The sequence below is a fragment of the Micropterus salmoides genome, unplaced genomic scaffold (assembly GCF_014851395.1).
Source record: "Micropterus salmoides isolate LMB-PRFRI ecotype aquatic unplaced genomic scaffold, ASM1485139v1 Ms_hic_scaffold_20, whole genome shotgun sequence".
NCBI lineage: Eukaryota > Metazoa > Chordata > Actinopteri > Centrarchiformes > Centrarchidae > Micropterus > Micropterus salmoides.
Window position 1 is genome coordinate 8,626,302 of NW_024041151.1, and position 22,816 is coordinate 8,649,117.

At 40.5% G+C, this 22,816-nt stretch overlaps 1 protein-coding gene across 5 annotated transcripts in view; it reads left to right on the forward strand.

The window, feature by feature from the left end:
- Nucleotides 1-22,816, forward strand: part of fcho2 (FCH and mu domain containing endocytic adaptor 2) — a 42,307-nt gene that overhangs the window by 12,321 nt on the left and 7,170 nt on the right. For 2 of the 5 annotated variants that reach the window (XM_038733012.1, XM_038733013.1), the window contains exons 3-21: nucleotides 65-139; nucleotides 246-387; nucleotides 1,455-1,607; nucleotides 1,840-1,944; nucleotides 3,135-3,233; nucleotides 7,541-7,637; nucleotides 11,093-11,137; nucleotides 11,319-11,388; nucleotides 11,500-11,524; nucleotides 11,770-11,826; nucleotides 12,803-12,860; nucleotides 13,040-13,215; nucleotides 15,588-15,612; nucleotides 16,978-17,017; nucleotides 17,143-17,228; nucleotides 21,426-21,541; nucleotides 21,629-21,758; nucleotides 21,899-21,982; nucleotides 22,258-22,317. In XM_038733012.1, coding sequence (XP_038588940.1) covers nucleotides 65-139; nucleotides 246-387; nucleotides 1,455-1,607; nucleotides 1,840-1,944; nucleotides 3,135-3,233; nucleotides 7,541-7,637; nucleotides 11,093-11,137; nucleotides 11,319-11,388; nucleotides 11,500-11,524; nucleotides 11,770-11,826; nucleotides 12,803-12,860; nucleotides 13,040-13,215; nucleotides 15,588-15,612; nucleotides 16,978-17,017; nucleotides 17,143-17,228; nucleotides 21,426-21,541; nucleotides 21,629-21,758; nucleotides 21,899-21,982; nucleotides 22,258-22,317 — 1,643 coding nt within the window. Of the gene's footprint in view, nucleotides 1-64; nucleotides 140-245; nucleotides 388-1,454; nucleotides 1,608-1,839; nucleotides 1,945-3,134; nucleotides 3,234-7,540; nucleotides 7,638-11,092; nucleotides 11,138-11,318; nucleotides 11,389-11,499; nucleotides 11,525-11,769; nucleotides 11,827-12,802; nucleotides 12,861-13,039; nucleotides 13,216-15,587; nucleotides 15,613-16,977; nucleotides 17,018-17,142; nucleotides 17,229-18,778; nucleotides 18,863-20,470; nucleotides 21,377-21,425; nucleotides 21,542-21,628; nucleotides 21,759-21,898; nucleotides 21,983-22,257; nucleotides 22,318-22,816 lie in introns of those variants that run through there. The other 3 variants (XM_038733014.1, XM_038733016.1, XM_038733015.1) reach the window with 3 other exon arrangements.

A 22,816-nucleotide genomic window follows, 5' to 3' on the forward strand; every position in this document is an offset into this window, starting at 1 on the left:
TTTGTTTGTAATCGTTTATAATGATTTAACAAGTTATCTCTGTGTGTGTTTTGCCCTGCCCCAGGAGTACTATTGAAGAGGCCTATGCCAGGTCTATGACCAAACTTGCAAAGTCAGCTGGCAACTTTTCTCAGCTTGGGTGAGTGTAAACAGCTTTCCAGTTTTCTGAAGAAAAGACCAGTGTGAATTAACATAAGAAGGTCTTGCCCATGTTCTTGCCTCTGAAGTCTCGTCCTTTATCCCAGGACTTTTGCTCCAGTGTGGGATGTGTTCAAGAGCTCAACAGAGAAGCTGGCCACCTGTCACATGGAGCTAGTGAGGAAACTACAGGAACTGATAAAAGAAGTTCAGAAATATGTGGAAGAGCAGGCCAAAGCACACAAAAAGGTAAGGAGATGGAGAATTAGGGAACCTCTAGCTAGGGCTTGGTATCATGTGGCTTTTTTGATGCTACTGCTGAAATGGGGCAGAACTTAGTCTTCACTGAGGAAAATGTAACAGTTTGAATATAAACCCATTCCAGTATGAACTAGAAGTCAACTCTCCACAAGAAAAGCAGATTGTTTAATAGTTGATTCCATCTTGAGACAGCGTAGCGTGCAGTGTTATTCTATGAAGCATTTATTTACACCTCGCTCCTCCATCTCTCCTCCCTGCTGAGGCACACCATCAGCTCATATCTCATGCATGAAACCACAGAACACAAAGTAAAATAGGAACTTGGAATTAGCGGAGCTGTGTTTGTGCTTTTAGCATGACAAAAAGGCTGTCACAGTTTCCCTCCGTCACATCTCCACACTCCCTGTTCCTCTCTGCTTTGTGTTTCTTGGCTAACTTGCACATAGAGCACATACTGTAGTTAAGCAGTGTGAATAATAAAATAAAATAAACACCCATCTTGGAGTAGGTGCTTGTGATTTGTACAGAATTTAGGATTTCACCAATTTTGTTTTCTTTTGCTCACTCCATTGCTGTTTACATTATAACATAACTGTGTCAAAGTGAGTAGCAAAAAGGGTTAAGTGATGATGATGAGTAAAAGAAATGACCAAGCTTACTGTGTGGCCACTGTAATTGCAAGTCATTACCCCATGATTATATTTCTTGTTTTGTGTTCAAGTATGTCGATGTGAAGAGCTATACAAATAGAACAAATGCAGTGCCATGCATTTTTTAATAGCTGCTATAATAACTGCTTCCCGCTGTACTGTGCTGGAGAATGAACTAGAGGAACTACAATAGTGTTTTACTACAGCAATAAAGGACCTCTGTCTGGTTTGTCATAATTAACAAGGAGATTCCAGGACAAGACAAGTGTTCACTTTGTGTATTATGTTAATGTCAAACTGTACAAGAATCAACTCCATAGTTAGTAGAACTGCGGGTGACACTTGCACTTATTATTTAGTCAGCCTTAAGCTGAGTTACTGTACATGACATTTGTTTGTTGCTAGACAAAAGAAGAGGTGGCGTCCACCCTGGAGGCCGTACAGAACATCCAGACCACTTCTCAGGCCCTGCAGAAGTCCAAGGAGATCTACAATGCCAAAACTGTGGAGCAGGAGCGCCTCCGCAAGGAGGGGGCCACCCAGAGAGATGTGGACAAGGTGGGAGGTCACATTTGCATGTACACACCCACATAATCATAGTATGGTAATAAGGCATGGTGAAGTGCCTGAACACTCAACTCTATACAGAAACCTCAAAAGCTTCTTGCCTTCAGATGTTAAGTGGAGCTTAGTTTCCACGCTGATTTGTCAGTTGATCTGGGAAAACAGAGGGATATTGTGTATAGTATATAAACTTATGGCCATGAATCTGTCTGTTTATATTTTGCAGGCTGGAGTGAAAGCCAAAAAAGCCACAGAGACCTATAAGTCTTATGTGGAGAAATATGCCACAGCTAAGTCAGAGTTTGAACAGAAGATGGCAGAAACTGCACAGGTATTGTGATAACTGATTTTGCCTGTTCTGTGTGCATGCGATTCAATGAAATATATGTGCTCACAAACTCTGTCTATTGTCTGTCTCTGTGGTATGCAACAATTTCATTGTGTAATCTGTTAGCCCTTTGTGTGTGTGTGTGTGTGTGTGTGTGTGTGTGTGTGTGTGTGTGTGTGTGTGTGTGTGTGTGTGTGTGTGTGTGTGTGTGTGTGTGTGTGTGTGTGTGTGTGTGTGTGTGTGTGTGTGTGTGTGTGTGTGTGTGTGATCCAGGTTTCGTGCCCTGTATCATCTCCAGATTGTGTTTTTTCCTCTGTAACGGAATCGTTGTGGAAAGCCCTGATTGGATCCATCTGAAAGCCTGATTAGATAAACTCCAAATTAAAATCAGATCAACAGAATTTGGCCCCCATATCCTCCTGCACCGCAGCAGCTCCGCCACCAGAAATGGTTCCAGTTAGCCTAACGTTTTTGTTTTCCCCTAGAGAACGCGCCGTTGCAGCTCTGCTTCCCTGGGATCACAGTGTATGGCTCATCTCAAACGAAGCACATGTGGACATGAGTTATAAACACTGAACACATGTGCTCTCTGACATCACTGGGGCTCCTACATGTGTGTTCTCTTTGTCTGAGTGGATGGGTGGGTGTGTCTGTTTGTGAGAGTATGCTAGCTGTTATCGTGATGAAATGACAAAAGTACAGTCTTATTTATGCACATGTCTCTGGAGTGTAGATGCAGTAGTAAGTGGCTCTACATCCTGTGTTTGTGGTTTGAAAGGCTCATCTTCCTCTCCATCCATACAGTAATTTACCAGTTTATGATTATTTATACTCATTCCCCTTGGTTTACCCCAGAAACCCCAGAGTCAGACTCAAATGGAAGTAAATACACGCATTTAAGGTTGTGATCTTCACCATACTACTGCTGAAAGTCTAAAACTACCGCCCGTCTATGTATCTCATAAACTAAATAATTTACATCTTATGGGAGGAGGTATATGTGTGTGTGCAAGCCGCCATACACTACCCAAACAGACACACAGGAAGTGGCAGGGACATATCTTTGTTTTCAAGCATATCTAATGAGATTGACACCATGATGCAAATTTGTTGGTATGCATTCGATTTGATTTTTAGTGACTGAATGATTTTTTTCAACGCCATGCCGTAACTCCCCTCGCCCTGTGTTACAGAAATTCCAAGACATTGAAGAAAACCACATTCTCCACATGAAGGAGATCATTCAGTCATACTCACAGTCTGTTGACGAAACACACATTCAAATAGGAGAGGTGAGTGCGTCCACACACACACACAAACACACACACACACATGTGCATGTACATACTCTCAAACATTCCTGTGGGTGGAGTAGGTGTCTTGTTGACCTGAGGCTGTGCTCATTGGGTTCACTGTGTGTCATATCAATTAGTGTCCTCTTTGATCTCGCTAATCGTTTAACTGAGAACCAGGAAATGGTCCATTCAGCCTTTTATGCCAGGCAATTAAAAACTGATCAAAACTCCCTCTCAGCCTATCTAAAACACCTCCAGAAGTCCAAACACTTGCCAAATACTGTGTCTGATAGTTAAAAGTGCTGCACAGGCTTGTTTGTTTCTAGACGAGTGTGTTTAGGTTTGAGAAAATGGCATCAAGTTCGATCAAGTCCAGTTGTGAAGGCTTTCAACTATCATTAACAACTATATCAATCAGTATTTAACGTTAGCCAGAGATGGCCTTTCATGTATTTATTCAGCAATCATACTTACCAGTGCCACACAGAATAACTGGAGAGAATTACAATCTGCTGCGCTGAAGCTTCTTTGTGCTGATAATGCCGCTGTAATTCTGTTGTTGTCCATAGAGGGCGACGCAGCTCCACCAAGATTATCTCAGTCCAGCCTGCAGGTCCTGCTGCAGGTTGGAAAGAATGTAGAGCGACAGGCTACCACAGGTTATTCAGCCACCCAGTTCCTGCTTCTGAGGAGGAAATAGGTAGTGCTACTGCCTGTTGCTGAGCCTAGCTAAAATACTGCCTGAATTCTTTCCAAACTAGAAAACATGGCCAGTTTAAGAAATTGTGATTTGGTGATAAATACTCTTCAACCAGGTTGTGAGGGACCTTGGGAATATTAATGTTATATAAGGGTTAGGCAGAAGGGAGAGAGAGAGAGAGAGATGTCTATGAAGATTCATAGTCATCTCTCTCTCTCTCTGTCATCCAGGACATAGTTATCCAACGAAGCTTAAAGTCAAGGGCAACTGGACTTGGTTGAAGATACTGGAAGATGTTTTGTCCTTGGCTGAAGAGAGAGAGAGGTTTCCACTCTGTAACATTGTGCTTAGTCATTGAGCCCACAGGCATTCATGTTGACAAGCAAACAAAATCATACTTTAGCATCTACTTGTGTTTAATATATTGTAAGTTCTGTTTTAGTTAGACATGCACACCCACACTATGAAACACACACCGAAGACATTCAGCCCTGAGCCCCTGTGAGTCATTTTTATTAACATTTGTGCTAACTTTGCTTAAATATTAACTTCCAGAACACAGTTATTATTCTTGCATTTTGTCCAGCTGATGAATTTCTTCAATACTATATTTATTCCCAAATAAATTTTTTAATGACATATGGTCACTGGCGATGACCATATGCCCAATGAAAGCTGGGATTGGCTCCAGCCCCCCGCAACCCTGTACGCAGGATAAGCGGTTGACGATGGATGGATGGATGGATGAATGAATGGATAACATATGGTCCATACTTCAATATTCAATAAAATGGGCCCCTTGCTTTAAAGAGCCAAGCAGTCAGTGAAAACCCACACACAGTTACTAGTCATAGTTACTAGCTCCACAGTTCCACTTACTCATGATGAAGTAAATAAATAGATCAGATAAGATCAGTACTCAGATAAGTACTGCATACAAGAGTAGAGGGAAGAAGTACAACCTTAGATCTGCCACACCAGAGATAAGCAAAAGTGAAGTATAACCTTGAAAATGATATGTGTTCTAAAGGTCGAGATACAATGAAGGAATGCGAATACATTACATTTATCAAAGGAGGTCACTGAATGATTATAACTTAAATATCTATCATTACAATATGCACCGGCTAAAAAAATCTGTATCTCTTAAAGAGCCTTAATTCTTTTTTGTGGTGTATATTGGACAACATTGTTTAGCTTTAATGATTTATTTGAACAATTTAAGATTAATTTCATATGTTCCAACAAATTCACAAAATGAACATACCATATATGTTGGATACATTGTTTATTCTTGCCATAAATGACTTACGACTTACTTAAGGTGAACTTGACTGATTTCACCCATCAGTCTGCTTACAGGTCTTGTGGAGTACCTCTACATATGTGGATAAAGTTCTGGCTCCAGTGGGAAATGCGCAAAATCTAATTAATTGCCTCAAGTGATGTCACTACAAGTTTGAAAACTAGCAGCTACATTGGTGGAGTACTCTTTTAAGACAATCAAAGATACTTTTAAAGTTAATTATACTGATACCTATCCCTCACCTATCCCTCTGTTGCTGCACTAGCAGCTTCTAATCAATGGTCAATGCGCCTGCAAAGAGGACTGCACACTGTCAGAGGAGACATGGTCGTTTATACTTCCACCAGGTCAACGGTGGAGTTAGTAGTGACTTTAACTATTCACTGACTGAATTTTTGGGGGAAATGAAACAATTGTATTTGCCTTATATGTAGCTTTCCCAATAGTAGAGTCCAGTGTTGGAGCTGCTGTCATTCCAAGGTTGTATTAAACTACCAGAGACAAGTTGTTTCAGTGAAGTACAGTGCATGAAACCTTAGCAAAGGGAACCTGTAACCGAAAGTGTCACTAAAGTCAAGAAGTAGTCATGTTGCAGGTATTTTCAGACAAGGTTCAGCCAGTATCAGCTCAGTGGGCGTGAAGGATAAGAGGGTTAGAATGAAAGGATGACAGGGAAAAGTGTAAAGAAAGGAAAATACCTTATATAGGTATATTAAGTTCAAACATGAGTAGAAAGAAGTGTTGTTCCCTGTGTAGAGGGCTTTGACTCACATATGGGCAGATGTGAGTTTGCGTGCTGTTTGTTTTTGTAAGTGAGCATTTGTGTGTGTGAGGATCCCTTGAAGGTAGATGCATGTTTCAAGCATGTGGCCAAAAGAGTGTGTGTGTGTGTGTGTGTGTGTGTGTGTGTGTGTGTGAGAGAGAGAGAGAGAGACAGAGAGAGGCGGGCTGGGCACGCAGGTTGATGACCTCCGTCGTGGCAGCAGCACCTGACAGATCGCGTGTGCTGCACTGAGCATACTTCCTCACCGCAGCAACCTCCCTGCTGCCCCCTACCCCCATCACCTTCCCCCCCCTCAACATCCTCTCCTGCCAGGGCACAGAAGGCTAATGCACTCCACCTCGCCACAAGGGCCCGGGGGGCAGACACATATGTGTGTGTATGCGTGTCTGTTTGTTTGATAGCGGAGCCACTCTGCGCTTACAGTATCACGCACATCTAAATGGTTTGGTGAGATGGCAGTCAGCCACTGCTCTTCATCCCCATGCCTATACGTCGCTTTCCCCTTCAGTAAACACACAAGCACACATGCACATCCAAAACAAACAAGCAAACAAACACTATGCTTCCTTTGATACTGCCCAAAGGGCATCAGCAGACTACAGTGCCAACAACAATGATTCAACCTGACACAATAGAATGACAGTAAAATACAGTCTTTTCTCATTTGTCATAAACCAAACACTCAACACGTGACATCCTTTGTTTTTCTTCATTCTTAGAAATGCTCGTATGGTATGACATAACTCAAAACAGAAATGTCAAAAGCACTGAACAATAACTTTAATGCTGACTTATGTAACTACATTTCCCCCAACTACAGAAAAATATTTCACATATTTAGTTTCATCAGTTCCATCCATCGTCAACCTGGAGCCAGTCCCAGCTTACATCGAGCGAAAGGCGGGGTACACCCTGGACAGGTCGCCAGTCCACCGCAGGGCCACACATAGACAGACAACCCCTCACATCCACACCTAAGGATGTGTGGCCAGAACTCACCAGCAAGCAACGAAGAATGAGCAGCGGTAGCCTAAAGATAATGTCAATAGCACAGTAAGGAGAAATGCCAGTCTGAGGCCAGTAAATTAAAAGGAAACATCTCACTCTTCAGTCGGGCTCAGAGTGTGGCAAGCCACAATACCATATTTACTTTGTGTTGTTCCATCTTTGCTGGTGAGTTTGAATGTGGCTTTGCTGCCAGTACTTGGTTAAACACCTCTGTCAAGTTAGAGTACTAGCAATCATGAAATTTTATTTAAGAGAGTTGTACCCCTTTAAATGGCCCAAACCTTTTCATTAATTGATTGCAGCAAAAAAAAATCAATCGACAATTAACTATGTAAATTTATAACCACAACACAAAATGTACCAAAAAGTCTGGCAGAGGATGCGGATTTTAGATGATATTCTGCTGTACTCAAACATGTTTTACATTGTGCTTTCTGCGACAAGTCTTAAATTCCAAGTTAAAGATAACTGTCAGTAAATATGATTCATTATTTTGGATTTTGTAGGTCCACAATGAATTTGTGAGGAACATTGAGAACACCTCAGTGGAGAGCTTAATACAGAAACTGGCAGAGAGCAAAGGAACTGGCAAGGAGAGACCAGGTAAGCCACCAGTCTTATATACGTTATTATATATGTTTTTATACATCTTATATATGTTTTATTCTAATAATATGTGCTTGTCGTGTCTGTGCTGTGCGTAGGTAAATGAGTGGTCAGAGTAACAGGTCCTCCTCCTGTTCCTGCCTTGTGGGGAGGGTAGTGGTGTATAGAGAGGGGCAATTAGAAGTAGGAGAGGTCCATCAGAGTCGATCATATTAATCTGCTGTAAAGGTAGGCAGGCTTGGCATTCCAGTTAGCATGTGACACACAGGGGGCTTTGCTGTGCTCGCAGCAGAACCAACCTTTTCAGGAGGTCAGAGCTCAACAATGACTCTTGTGTAAACTTTGCCATGCCACAATAATCAAGGGAATACTCCTCAGAATCCTTTGGCTCTGCCCCCTCACCTCCCTCTGTTTCACACAAACACACGCACAGCTCATTCATTGATAGTTAGTCAGTTACTCTTGCAGTTATTGTAGTAGCTCTGAAGCTTGATTTTTTTTCATCAGCTATTTTACTTTTACTGATGATATGATGCATGTGAACAGCATGACAGCAACAACCGTCCTGTCGTAAATATCCAATTACTTCACTAGTCCCTGTACTTGTACTATATTACGTCAGGTCATAGGCACAAAGGGTTCACCTCTGCTGTGTTTGTGTGTACACAAATAGTGACCCCTGTGTCCAGACGCTGCGTCCAAGGAGTGGTGGCCTTCATTTGTTTGGACAGCAGAATTAATTGAGGCTAAAAAAACGGTCAGAAAATTCCTCTTGTATCAAGCTGTTCATTAGAGATTGCACAGCAGCCCCGGCCCTGTCAAAAAAATAACCTGTCTGTCCCCTGATTAAATAGCTGAACGGATGGCCGGTCCAGTGCCTTTAGAGAGAGAGAGAGGTTGAATAAACTTTCTATTGCGGAAACAATCCCAAAGTGACACGCTGCGAGGCAGGGGGGTTCGGAGTGTTCAACGATATCCAGCTGAGCTGTCAACTGGCGGTGGGCCAGACACGCAAACCCCCTCCGCCCCTCTCCCACTCCCAGTGCCATGTGAAGCATATGCAATTTAAAAAACCATTCTCCGCTCATGCGTGACTGCATGCTTCCCTCACAGAGAGTAGAAAGAAAAGAAACATCTTCCCCTGTATAAACAAAGTCGTCTGTCTGTTTAGGAGATGTTTAAACAGTTCCTAATGTCTGCCCAGATTTAGGTAATATTCATGTGTCTGGTGTTTAGACTTTTTTTGCAGTCAGCGTGCATAAATATTGTCAGATGCAATCGCAGGATGCTAGCGGGAACGAGTTCCTGCTCTGCCTGGGCCTGACGTTGATCCACAGTATTTGTATATCCCAGAGCTTGAATAAAGTATGCAATTTGTAATTTTCCAGAAATTTCCCCCTTTCTGGATGTGTTTTTATTTCCTTTGTTTGACAATATCTACAACTGATACATAAAGTGCAAGATGATGTCAAATGAGATAATTATGAGCCTCCTCCCCAGGACCAGATACACCCCATAAGTGCTTACCTGTTTTATGTCGGTACAGTGACCGAATGGGGACGATGAAATTACCGTCCTTCTCCCTGCCTCCCATGAGAGAAAGTTCTTGAATGAGCATGCCCATTTGGTTTTGATTGGCATGAAACTCACACGTACACACACACACACACACACACACACAGTCATTCGTGCTGTGTATTTGCCGGCGGTGAAGAGGCCTGATATTGCACAGTAGAGTAGATCGGTCATTGGTGTACTTTATCCACTTCACTTGGCGTGATGCATGCCTCTCGTGACTCGCCGCTTCCCTGCGCTTCACTCAGCATTACACACGCCAAACAATGCGTCAATTCTGCTCGTGACTGGCATCCTCTGGGGAGGCCGCGTTGGACTGCTGCTACTGTATACATTTTGAGTTAAAATATCATTAGCTTTGTTGTTTTCAGGTCAAGGCATGTTAGTGTATCAGAAATCTTGCCAGAGGGTCCTGCCCCATCTCTCTCTCTCTCTCTCTCTCTCTCTCTCTCTCTCTCTCTCTCTCTCTCTCTCTCTCTCTCTCTCTCTCTCTCTCTCTCTCTCTCTCTCTCTCTCTCTCTCTCTCTCTCTCTCTCTCTCTCCTGCCCATCCTACAAGCTATTAAGATTTCTAGTTATATGCAGCATATCTGTTTCTATCTGGTCTGATATCAAATGCAGACCGCATGTTTTCCAGGTCATGCATTTCAAGAAAGAATTGTTTAAAATACTTAAATGGAATTTGAGCATTGGCGTGTTGTTTTTTGCTAAGCAGCTATTTGCAGTCACATAGCTGTATAACTGCTGTTGTAGATATTACACTAATGAAAATAATTATAGTTTATTTTACTATATGGCTGAGGAGTCCCTCTTTCTAATAGATAATAACATGTCACAGACACCAATAGCCCAACCTCCCAGATTTCTCTGATTGACATGGACGCTCATTGCATGTCTTGCCTCTGGTTTTCCAGCAGCTTTTAGTGTGTGTCAGCGTGTGTATGTGAAAGCACCATGTCTTTGAACATCCTCAATAAATGTTTCTGGAGGCACACGTCAAGCGTGACAATCCAAGTGCTGGGCCTCCGAGGTAAATGTATATAATTGATGAGCATTAAATTAAGTGTGAACGTTGTTATTTTTTGCTGTTTTCTGAATTACCAAAAGAAACTTTTGTTTTTTCCTTTTTTTTTTGGTTCAAAGAAATCCATGGCTGGTTGTGCTCCAAGTGATATTATGGCTGTTGGCTGGAATGCATATGACAATGTTTTAGTTCAGTCTTTTAAATTTAGTCTAATAATCATTGCCATGGTTACTTTTGTGTCTTTGTATGTTCGTGTGTGCCTCATCACGTTCGCTTATTTTATAAATGGTCTAAACACTTTTTTGTACGCCAGAGAGATGGGCATCTCTTAAGCCCAAGAGCAGATTTGTTCATGTTGCTTTTAACACTTCACACCATGCAATCTTGGACTTGTTTGTCTTATTGTATTAGGGTTAGTGCATTTGCGTGTCTTCATACCTGCTGTTTGCTGTGAATACCAGTGCTCCTACGTTGATTTAGAATTGGTTTATAATTGTGGTGATTAATTGTCCCAGGTGGGTTTTTTTGTGTGTCGCTGTGAGGAAGACTCTGCTCTGTAGAGTAGTGCTTTGTGTTCCCAGGAGGGAGTGTCACATCTCTGTGAGGGCCACCAGACACACAGTTGACTCTGCTATTGACCCTGTCTGCCCTCTGGGACCAGCCTAGCTCTGTTTGTATACACACTCTTTATGGCCCGCCAGACTGCATGTTGTGTATTTGCTAAAGTGTGTGTGTGTGTGTGTGTGTGTGTGTGTGATTATTGCGTGATGTACATTCACAGCATTCACAGCAGTGGGTCATTGACCCTTTCCATGCCAAATGAACCTAAAGGATTTATTTTTTTGTCTCATTAGGACCGATTGAGTTTGAGGAGTGCAACACAGCAATTGCTACTGAAGGTAACTCTTATTACAAAATTAAAGATTTGCAAGAAAGACACATACATTGCAAGTTGCAAGTAAAGTAAAGCACTGAAAGTTTAATGCAGGTTTAAAGCAAACTCATGTTTTACATATTGGTATGAAGAAAAGAATTATTAACATTAATCTTTGGTTGAAAAATGCTTTGTTTTTTATTAAGGTGCCAAACCACGAAAGAGAAAACCATTTGGTATCCCAGGCCGTAGGAAAGACAAGGACACAGACTCCACGTGAGTGAAGACTTTTACATCTTTAATCCACAATACAATTTATGCTACTTATTTTTGTTTTCCCCCCTGTAAAAAATGTTAAGACTTTCTCAACATGATTTTGTCCTCCAGGGAGTCTACAGAAGTTGAAGCTGCTGTGAGTATAATTTTTACCAAAATAACTAGTTATTCTTTAACATTCATACTTTAGCTGATATGTCGGCTGAAGTATGTTATCTTGATTTCAAACAGAAGGAGGGTGTAAAAGGTCCTTGCTCATTTTATTCTGCCATGTATTTTTCGACTTGCAACATGTAACTCTGTCACTCTCCCTCATGTTTGTTTTGTAGATTTGCTCATTCCTTTACTCATTCATTCATGTCTCTCTGTTTGTGCTTGTAGAACACTGCCAACGGTGCTCCCCCTGGATACTATGGAGCCATAGACATCCAGAACGCTGTAAGCAAGCAATACACACAGAAACACACACATAAAACCTTTTTTGTAAATGACATATGGAATATCGTGGAGAAGTTCATTGAGCACCAGTACCAGACTGAGATTAAAGGCTCAGGAGAGTTTTGCAGGTGTTTTGAAGTAATGAGCTGATTAGAGGCCTTCTCAAGTCGACATTTTGAGTTATAAATTTATTATTTTAAAATTCTAATACATTTTGAGATACTGGATTTTTGAATTCCATAAGCTGTAAACCATAATCATCAAGATTAAAACAAAAAAGGCTTGAATTATTTCATTTTATGAATAATGAATGTAGAATATAAGAAAGTTTCACTTTTTTCTGAAGAAAAATTCCACAATATAAATTTTTTTTGAGATGAGATATAGATATATATAGAAAGATAAATAGATGGAAGGGTCTGGAAAGAAAGTGTGTGTGTGTGTGTGTGTGTGTGTGTGTGTGTGTGTGTGTGTGTGTGTGTGTGTGTGTGTGTGTGTGTGTGTGTGTGTGTGTGTGTGTGTGTGTGTGTGTGTGTGTGAACTTTTTAATGTGTTAATCCAAAAAAGTCGGACAAATGTTTCCCTCTATTGATAAACTTCAAACTTGGCAAACTGACAAGACACATTTAGAAAAAAAGAAAAACTTGTACTTAGACTAAGTTTTGACTTTAGTGTAAGGAGGAAGATCAATATGCAAAAAGAAAAGAATTGTTAAACCATGAAGTACTAGTCAACAGTTAATTTTTAAAATTATATGTATTAAATCATGTAAAGCAGTTTTATGCAATTCCTTGCATATGATGTGATTGAAAATGTCAGTTTAATTAAAAAAAAATAATTTTTTATAAATTAAACACAGATGTATTTAAAACGATACACATGCAATGTGTTTATTTTAACTTGGTGTTAATTAAGAAGTGCAATAAAGTTTGACTTTAAACATGTCTTTTTTTCTGTGTTTTTGTTTTTTTTGTAGAATGTTCCCCAAGTTGATGCAGAGGGCTTCTGTATTAGACCGGAAGCAAATGAAAACGATATCCTTTCACTTGTCTCAGAGTCGTCACACTCTTACAATCAGTCCAGATAATAAGACATCAAGGTTTTTCTGTACACACCCGCCTGCAGTCTGATGCTAGGGCTAAATAAAAATGGACCTTAGATTAGCGCTCTCTCTGTTTTTCTGTTGTCTCCTTAACTTTTTTTTTTTGCTCACATGCCAAAGATAATTCCTTCTATTCGTCCAGCGACTCAGAGGATGAAGATGAACCCAGGAAGTTCCACGTAGAAATAAAGCCCGTTCAGCCAAACAATGGCACGCATCAGAACCGAGCCACCATTGATGAGCTTAAAGCATCCATCGGAAACATTATCCTGTCACCTTCAACCTCGGTATGGTAACACACCAAATGTTTTAAAAATCCAAAACGCAAACCTGTTGCTGTCCTGCTTTGCTGCAGCAGAAGTCTGCTCTGCCTCTGCAACACTAGAGGGCAACAGTAGAATATCTAACCTCTGTTAGGGTAGGTGGGAATGCCATGTAACCGTATCCCACTAGGTGTTCACCATAAATCACTCTTTCATGAAGCTTATTTTCTTTACATTGGAAAGACATGTGTTATTTCTAATTTATTTTATATGCAAGATTGACTTCTGATTCAGTATGGTTCCTGTTTGCACACATTTCTTATTTGGCCTCTACTTCAAATTCAGTTTCATGTCAAACAACCTTAGGATTATGTTTTTTCTTGTTTAAATAAAAAATACCAAGAACTCAAAAACAATAATTTCTGAGTTAAGTATCTGATGTTATTGGCCTTTACTGCAGACTCACACACATGCACACTGCCCTCCTTGTAGGCACTTAGAGGAAAGCTTTGCGGCAGTGGCCAGCAGGCTACACGCACACACACACACACACACAGACAGACAGAACCCAGTCTGATCCGTGACCTCAGTCATGGAGCCCTTCATTCAGCTCCTTGTCCCTCACCATCACTCAATCTCTGAATCACTCTCTGCTGCTCTATGAAAATAGCTGCTGCCATTAAAATTTAAAACCACTACTGCTTGTGTGCAAACATGGACTGTGTGTGCACTGAGCTGCTGTTGTTGTTAATGTTGTGGAGTGGCTGAGAGGGCACGCTCAGTGTTGCGAAGGGGGTCTAGTGGGTTTCACCCGCCGCACTCCCCGGCTGCACATTAAACGAATGTCACGGCATCTTCTTCCAGGCTTTTGGCTAACTCCCTCAGCCTCTCCCTTCCTCTGCTCTCACCACAGTTTCTCCTCACTGTTTGTCTTGTACCTCACTCTCTTTTCCTCGTTTCTTAGTTTGCTTTTATTCTTCTGGTTTTATTGTAGTCCCGCTTGTCCTAGACAGGACTCTGTTGTGGTTATTTATGAATGCTTTATTGGGTTTGTTGCCTAGTTATTACAAATGTTTTCTTTTTTCCACCCTGGGAATTAATGATAAAGATAAGTTACAAGTTTATAGAGGATGTTTTTGTTCCTATTTAATGTAACAAGATCCAGGAGATTAAATGATTAAATTAAAACTCTGTTAAACCTTAAACTTTGTTCATTGCAGTTTGGTTTTGGTTGTTGTCGAGACTCAAACCCACAATTACTTTCTCATCCTAAAAGTACAAAAAAAAACAATTTGTTTGTGTGGACTCTTGATTTCCATTTAGATACCAGAATAGTCATTAGATTATATTTGCCTTCCTCTCTGTCTGTTCTGATTTCTGTTTTTCTCCCCTGTTTTCTATTTACCAAAAAGTTCTGGATTAAAGTTAAAACATACATCCAAGGTGATGACGAACATTGCATCATCTGGTGTGAATTATTAAGTTTTTTTTTTTTTCCTCAGTGCTCATTTTTCTGTCTTTTTCATTTCTCCTCCTGTTTGGTTCCCCCTCTGTGGTGTTCCCTTTATTGAAATAGCAATGGAAGTCATGTGTGTGTGTGTGTGGCCAGCAAGAACCGTAATTGAACCCATTTGCCGCTTAGCGCCTGTGGGACTAAACCCTGGCCTCACAGCTCTACGGTGGTTAAATGCTTTTGCTGTGTTCCTTAAACTCTTTTTGTTTTTTTTTTCTCCCTACCTCTGTTGACATCCCCCCCCTCAACCTTTTTCATTGTGTGAATAAATTCTTTATTGAAACTGATGCTCTAAGTTTCCATTGGGTTGGTGACCCTCAAGAGTCTATCTTGCATATCTTGTGTTGCGCAGCATGACACAGCAGATTTATATCCTGGGGGGGGAAAAAAGCTCTTTAAAGGAAGTTGGTGAAGTGTTGGGGGCACGCTCTCTGTTGTCCCTGACTGATCGTTATATGGGCTTCGATGCACGGTTTTGTGCTGCTGAATTTTTCACCCTAGGTTTAACGTCTGGTATGTGCGAGTCCGTGGTAGTCCTATGATTTACTGTCTTTAACTCTAAAGTGGAAAATTCCCTTGGCCACTGTGAATAATTAATAATATAGTTTTCAAGCTTTTTCTCCCAGTTTTCATTGTGGTTTATATATTTGAAATCTTCTTAATCTTTCTTAAAGTCAAGAATTTCCAAAAGTTGCACATGTTGTAATGAGATAGAGAAAAACATAATGACCCTTAAAATTCTTTTTCACTTTGTAAAAAGCATGTCGGTCTGTTTTATTTGTCCTGTATGGAGAAATTGAGCAAATGTCTGGCAAGTAACAGTTGAAAATTCGTGGTGGGTCGCATGCGTCTTTGATTAATTAATGTCTGTTTTTGCTTTCAGGGACAGATGCGGAGGAACCAGTCCAGTGAGTATTTTCTCTGTCTGACCTCTACATATCTGTGTGTTGCTGGAGCGACCGTACAACTTCTCAGCTACGTTTTTCTTGGCACACGTTGTTTTTAAAGAGGTTGTCTTTAAAAAAGGAAAATCCAGAAACCTAGCCAAAACCAACATATCACAAGAAAAAGTAAATAACTGTTCTTTTCTGTAAATGTGAGTTTGAGGGATATTCCCTCCTATGGTACAAATAAGATTAATTGCTTAATTAGCTGTTTATAGTTTGAAATGTCAGAAATTATCTTTTTTCCATTCTGCAAACAGGCACAGTAGAAGGGACGTTTTGTTTTTGTTTGCTGTGTTTGATTTCTTGCCCAAGTGCTTGAGAAATACTTTAAGAATAGTTATTCCTATAGGTCATGCTCCATGAGGTCTAGTTTAAAATTCACTGAATGTTGATGCAGAAAGTTAAAAGTTAATGGGTTGTCACACTCACATTCTGTGTTTCTATGTACCTAAATGGTAATAATCCACACATTCTGCAGCTGAAACACTGATATAGTTGTGATAAATTTACAAAAGGTATTGCATTGATAGATGTATACTCTACATACACTTAGGGATCACAGGAGTATCTCCATTAAGCTCTAAGGCTCCTGGTGAGTATGTTTTCACTACCGTAGTTGGCCTACAACCCTGCCTTCCCCTCCCCTCAAAATATCTGCCACAGCACTCATCTCTGCCCCCTCATCGGAGCCTTTCACACAGCTGCTGCAGCCGGTTGACACAAGCTAACGTCACTGACACTGTGTTCTCTCCCTGCAAACTTTATTTTTTCAGAACAGACATACATGTTTTTTATATTTGGTCCTCTCATATCTGCTTACCTCTGGTGCTTAAACGCTGCTTCAGGTTGCTTATATTGATCTTTGCAATGTATTGTAACACTTTAGAAAGGGGCATCAAAGAACAAAGTAATGCCTGATTTTATCTTTCGTTGCAAAATCACCCCATCCCCTGTTGTAAAGTGTTACCATCACAATAAAACACATTTGAAGTTAACTTTTTGCAGTATTTGGGTACGATCTTAAGGATTTACTGTTAGGCAGAAAAAAGAAAAATATTGTATCTAACCCAAATCTTACTGCAAATATATTTATATGACTTTTCATGGCAGATGGTGGTTCTCACTTGAGTCGAAAACCTCAGTCTATATTTCTGGTTTAATGTAGTTTAAACATGCCTTTTGGCAAATGTCTTTGAATACTAGCCAGTGAAAACCTCTTGTGTTGGGTTTGTATTTTATTTTGTAGTTGCTGTGAAAGCATATTTTCTCTCATCACTCTGTGCAGGTCTGTGGGATCTAATTTTCTGTTTGTTTTTCTCTCTGCAGGTGATGAGCTGGCAAAACCCAGAGTGCCCACATCATATGAGTATGTATGAAAGTGCTCTTTTTTTAATTGTCTATTGTGTTTGGGTTTTTTTGGCTCTTTTTAGCTAATTGTGCTACGTTTTGCTTAAGTTTGACTTGTCTGTCTCTCACTCTCTTCTCTGGCAGACTGGCTAACAACGACCTTCTGTCTCTGGACCCGTTCAGCCCGACTCTCGCAGCAGGCTCCTCTTTCTCTGTGTCCTCATCAACAGGTAAGCCCCGAGGCCTAATTTAATCTTAATCCCTGTGCATACAGTATCCCTGAAAAAATATGCACCACCAATGAGACATTACTGTAATGTTGTAATCCTTAAGATTTCAGTCTTGGTTGGATCGGATTTGGCGACAGGGAATGTCCGGTTTGCATAAGCAGTAATTTAACCCAGGTGTGACACGGTGTAAAGAGAGTACAGTAATCAGCGGGTTGATATCAACAAGAAAAATTGTGCAAGATTACATGCATGCATCCTTTGTTTTGGATCCCTCATGCTGATGTAGAATTGGATGCAGAAATGGTGACTCTGCTATACTATATAGAGATGTAATTAGACCATGTAAATACATTGAATGGCTATTGCAAACAAAATGCAGACCATAGATGGCATCAAAAATGGGGTTTGATTTCATGAGTATCTGAAAGATTGTAACTTTAAGGAGTAACCACTCAGCAAGCATTCTGGTTTTTACTCATTTGGTTAGGACGGTGATCTAGCCCTTTTTGTTTTCTCTGTTCCTTTATCTTATCACCTCTATATGCACTATGTAGTCTCTCTTCTTTCCTCTCTTTCTTTTTCTGAGCTACTCAATTGGAAGCCTTTTCTAACAGGGCAGTCCCAGATGGAGGAACTGACCCCTAAGTTCAACAGAGCATTCAACTTCAGGGAACTAAAATGGCAGGCTTTATTTTTATCCCATTTTGAAGTTTGTGTTTTAGATCAGTTTTCAGTTTTGTACAGCTCTCGACTTTTCTCTATGCTTTAATAGTATCTGCACACATAAGTTTGCCGTTCTATAATAAATATGTGAGCTATGCCTGCCTTACTTTTTTGTTTCATATAAATCTTCTTGAAGTTGCTACAGTCATACCCCTTAAGAGGCATTTGAGTGTTTGTTTTACTTTACTCTCAATGTTTTTGAAATACACTGCGTTGATAGTTTGATTCTCATGGCTTTGTGTGCATGACACCAGTGTTTAAACATAGTGACATTAGCACTGACCCATTGCCTAGGTTAAGCGTAATCCACAGTTAATTGGCACCTAGCTGAGGTCAGGGGGGTCGGCCATAAAGCCCACTGGCACGTATGTTGTCAAACAGTGTCTCGTTAGTGTCAGAGGTCTCGACTTAAAAGTCAAAAGAGCATCGTACAGTGGCCTGATTAAGATACGATGATGAGAATTAAGTCCTCGCTTACAGCCTGTTAAATCTCTTTATGTCAGTGTAGCAGTATTACCAGCTCTAAATGCACACATGACATATTTAACAAGTCTAGTCTGTGAGGTATTAAAAAGATTAAACTCTTACTGAATGAGGCAGAGATCAAACTGTGTGGATTTTGTTCAATTATTATTTGTCATATGTTGTAATTATTTATTTGTTTATTTGTTTTGTTTTCATTGATATTTTTGTGCATTTTCATCTGTTGTATGTATGTGTGTGTGTGTGTGTGTATATGTGTATATATATGTGTTTTTTTCCTTTTTATTTTATTACAATGCCATTGTTTTATTGGTTTGATTTATTATGTTAACTTCTTTTGTTAGACCTTGCCTCTATCTTCCTTTCAATCCCTCCATCTCCATCTTTTCTGATGAATGACTCGGGCGTCTGTCTGCCAGAGGCATCAGGTAAAATGTGTGTGCTCCTTTTGTCAGACAGCAATTTAAAGCAAATCTTGTTAGGAGAATGTGAAGCATTCATTAGCTACCGTTTTGCATGATATTTATGTTTGATTTTTTGTTTCTCTTTGTGTAAACCTTAGAGCATTGTTCTGGCAACGGGAAAACACATAATTTCCATCAAACTATTCTTCACTTCAAATGCATGTGAACACGAGTGACTTGTGCTTTAATTATCGGGACATTCGTCCTTTATATGCATCTAAAATCAGAATCATTGCTTTGCACATGTATTGCTGACATTTTAGTTGTCAAATATACATGGTCTTTCTGTAAGGATATTGACACCAAAACTATGGTTACACAAGACTTTGCATGTGTTTTAAACCCATTGTGAGTTACAGTGGATACACATACTCCCTGTGAGTCCCTTTCCATGTTACAACAAAGAAAATGTGTAGGAATTGTAGAAAAATAAGTCCCAGTCACTCTCTAAATATTTAATAATGTCTCTTAAGGTTTAAGTTCTCAAACAGTAATATTACAAAGCTTAGATTAAATGAAAATACTGCTGCTTCTATGTCATGAGCTATGTAGCTATGAAACATAATCATATGCATACTGTGTATGAAACAATTAAAGGGGGTAAATAATATATTGTAATCACCTAGCAAAGATATAAACATTACTATCCATCACAAACAGTACAAAAGAGATGTTTTATATTTTCTTGAATGCCAGTTAGCAGATTTTGTCAGATATAAAAGGCAACCAGCAATGCAGTTGTGCCGCTATGAAAGCAACATGAGACAACTGATCCAAACAGGCCAAATCATCAAACTGATGCTCCATTTTGGGCACAGCCTTGAAAATAATTACCAACAAAGAGGAACACCAATCACTAATTAATACAAATTAACAGTAAAAGAATTAACATAAGACAGTATACCTACTGTACATAGCATATACCAGTGGATTAGTTACTTATTAGTTAACGTCTTTTTCTGAAACATTATTTTAGCTCCATGAAATTCTGTCTTTAGACAGTCTAACTCATCACAGCGCCTCCTTCACCTCCCACCTTATATGACACAGGGTTGAGAGTGTGAGTGCAGATACACTAGTGTTATGTAACCCAGTGACACATCACTAGCTTTGAATATTTCCCAGTAGTGTAAACGCTAAAGGGATGTTTGACCCATCTGTTTTCAAACTGATTGCTCAGCAGTTCAGGAACCAAGTTGTATTAGAAAGCAGCAAGTTAAGTTACATATGGACAATACAGAGATATGACACCACTGCATGATCGGTTACACCAGCTTCTCTCTTATGCTTCAGCGAACTGATGTGTTCTCGCAACCAGTATACACTCTAGTTTTCATCCTAGGATACAACAGACAGACAAATTCTAATCTAACAAATACGAATAGAAAAGTATTTTTTCATATGTTGAAGGTAATAGCAACAAAGCATATGCGTCTGCTATTCTTGTATTGCAAATTCTCATTATTTTATATACATTTGTGAATAAAGTTGAGTTTTGTCATTTGTGTCTGTCAGTATACTTTTGCATTTGTCATGTTTATCGCCTCTGTCAATCACATGGCCACCCTTCAGCTGAGACGATGCCACAACGGCAGCCCTCTCCTCCTCTGGCAGAGAGCCAGCAGTCCAAAGATGTCTCCTCTTTCTCTTCGTCCACATCCTCTCCCTGGGACTCACCGGAAAACCCTTTCCAAGCACTCAAGCCCATACCAGCGAGGGCCCAGAGCGCCCCCATCACCCTGCCAACTGAGCCAGTCGACCCCATCAAAAGCTCGGCTGCTGCCAGTCCTCCAAAGAGCATCAACGCCTTCTCTTCCGTGTCCTGGTCTCAGAGCCAGTGGATCGCCTTCAGTGATAATTTCGTTCCACCTTTCCGCCAGGACTCAGGGCCGCCTGTGAAGGAGCTCCAAAGGCCTAATTCTGGCTCTGGCAGGTCAACTCGCTTCCTCTCTGATGACTCTGCTGAAGACTACTTCAAAGATGGCAACCCCTGTTTCTCTGATGTCTTCTCTGGGATTACAGTTAGGGCGATGGCAGCAGCTCCATCAAGCAAAATATTTAATGGTAACATTATCACTGATGCTAGAGACATGTCTTGTGCCTGAGGTTTGGAGTTTCAGTTTTATATTTAATTTAATTTTAACACTGTTCTCATATTGTGCATTTATTTCATATTTTAAGTTGACAGTTGCATATTTTTGAGTGTTTTCTGTGTTCGTTTTTTTTATTTTACAGACATGCATATCTAACTCACTGCCTTGTATGCGACATGTTTGTCTTTGAGTTTCTTTTTGTGAAAATTAATTTTGTGCTGTGCTTTTTACTTAATTCCTGTTATGATTTCCATGCTTGGAAAGATGTTTTGCTGTTATGGTTTTTATACCACAGGTCTTGATGCATGATGATTTTGCATCTGCTTGAATGAAGCACCGCTGCAACACATGTATACTTCTTTGTTTGTACCCAGTTCTCATGATTTCTTACTATCACTAACCAGTAACAAAATGTCATGTGTTTCTCTGTGTAGCACCTGTTCCAAACCGACCTACGACGCCGCTAACAGCTGGAGCCCTGGTGCCTCCACCACGACCCTCCTCCAGACCCAAACTCCCCGCTGGAAAACTATCAGGAATCAATGAGATTGTGAGTAATTACAACATCCCTATATGTTAAACACAACCTTTATTGCTGTTACATTCAGATCTTATTTGCCTGACTCCCTTCACTCAGGTACGCCCGTTCAGCCCACCCAAGACATCTAACGCCAGCCCTCCTCCTGCTGCACCACTCGCCCGAGCAGAGAGCTCCTCCTCCTTGTCCTCTAATGCCTCACTCAGCGCTGGAAACACCCCCACTGTTGGTAAGCTGCCTCCCATGTGCATATGTATATTTATTCACTTCAGCTCCTCGCCAACCTGCCACATACCTTTTGTCTCGGCAACGCACACAATGTGCTTGTCTCTCACCCCTCTCTCCTTCCTTCCTTGACTCCACACCTAGGAGCTGAGCACACCTTTACTCTCCCCCTCTCCTCCCCAGAGCCAGAGCTGCTCTCCCTCTCTCCTTTCTTCCTGCTAAGTCAAAGTGAGTCTGCCTTTCCCTAAGAGACACTCCTTTCCGTGCTTACGTCATCATCTCTACTCTACATACTTTTCACAGGTGCTAAGAATGTCATCATTAGGGCTTGTTAGCTCTTCATTCATCTCTGTGCAATCACGTCAGCTTAGGGCTCACCTGCTACCATCACACGTTTAGGAAGTGGCTTACAACTGTGCTTAGAATCACCTTTCATCACATTTGTGCTCTCTGGGTTTGTTTATCTCCTCTTTTCTTCTTTATGCCTTTAATTTGGCATAAAGAGGATGATGTGTTTATAGCGAAGCTGCCTACCTTTGAGAAGCGGTGTGAAACACCAGCAGGTATGGTTGAAGTTCATACAAGAGGACTCTCCTCTGTATTTAACTAAAACTAACACCAGTCTGTTGGATGGCCTGGATGGACAGCTGGATATCTTGCTTTGCAGTGATTGCATTTATCTGTCTTTTGTGCTCTCCGTATTCACCTTTTCTCACATTTGTCTTACTATCACCTGCATCAACTTCTAACATTATAAAGATATGATTGTTAAAATAATGAAGTAATGAATGATTTGACTGGTACATCTTTTGTTTGGTTTACCTTTAATATGCTATTAAGTGACTGTAACACAGTCTGCCCTAAACAAATACCTGAAAATAACAGAGTGTTCTTATTTGCAATGTATGATTGACTTGAGTTAATGAAATGCATTAATACAAATATTCAAAATTATATAATGCATCTGCATGATCAAACCTTCCTAATTCTGGGCTTAGGACTCCCCTGTTATAAAAGTCTGATCTGCTGTCTGCATCAACAGACTGTACATTACAAACTCTG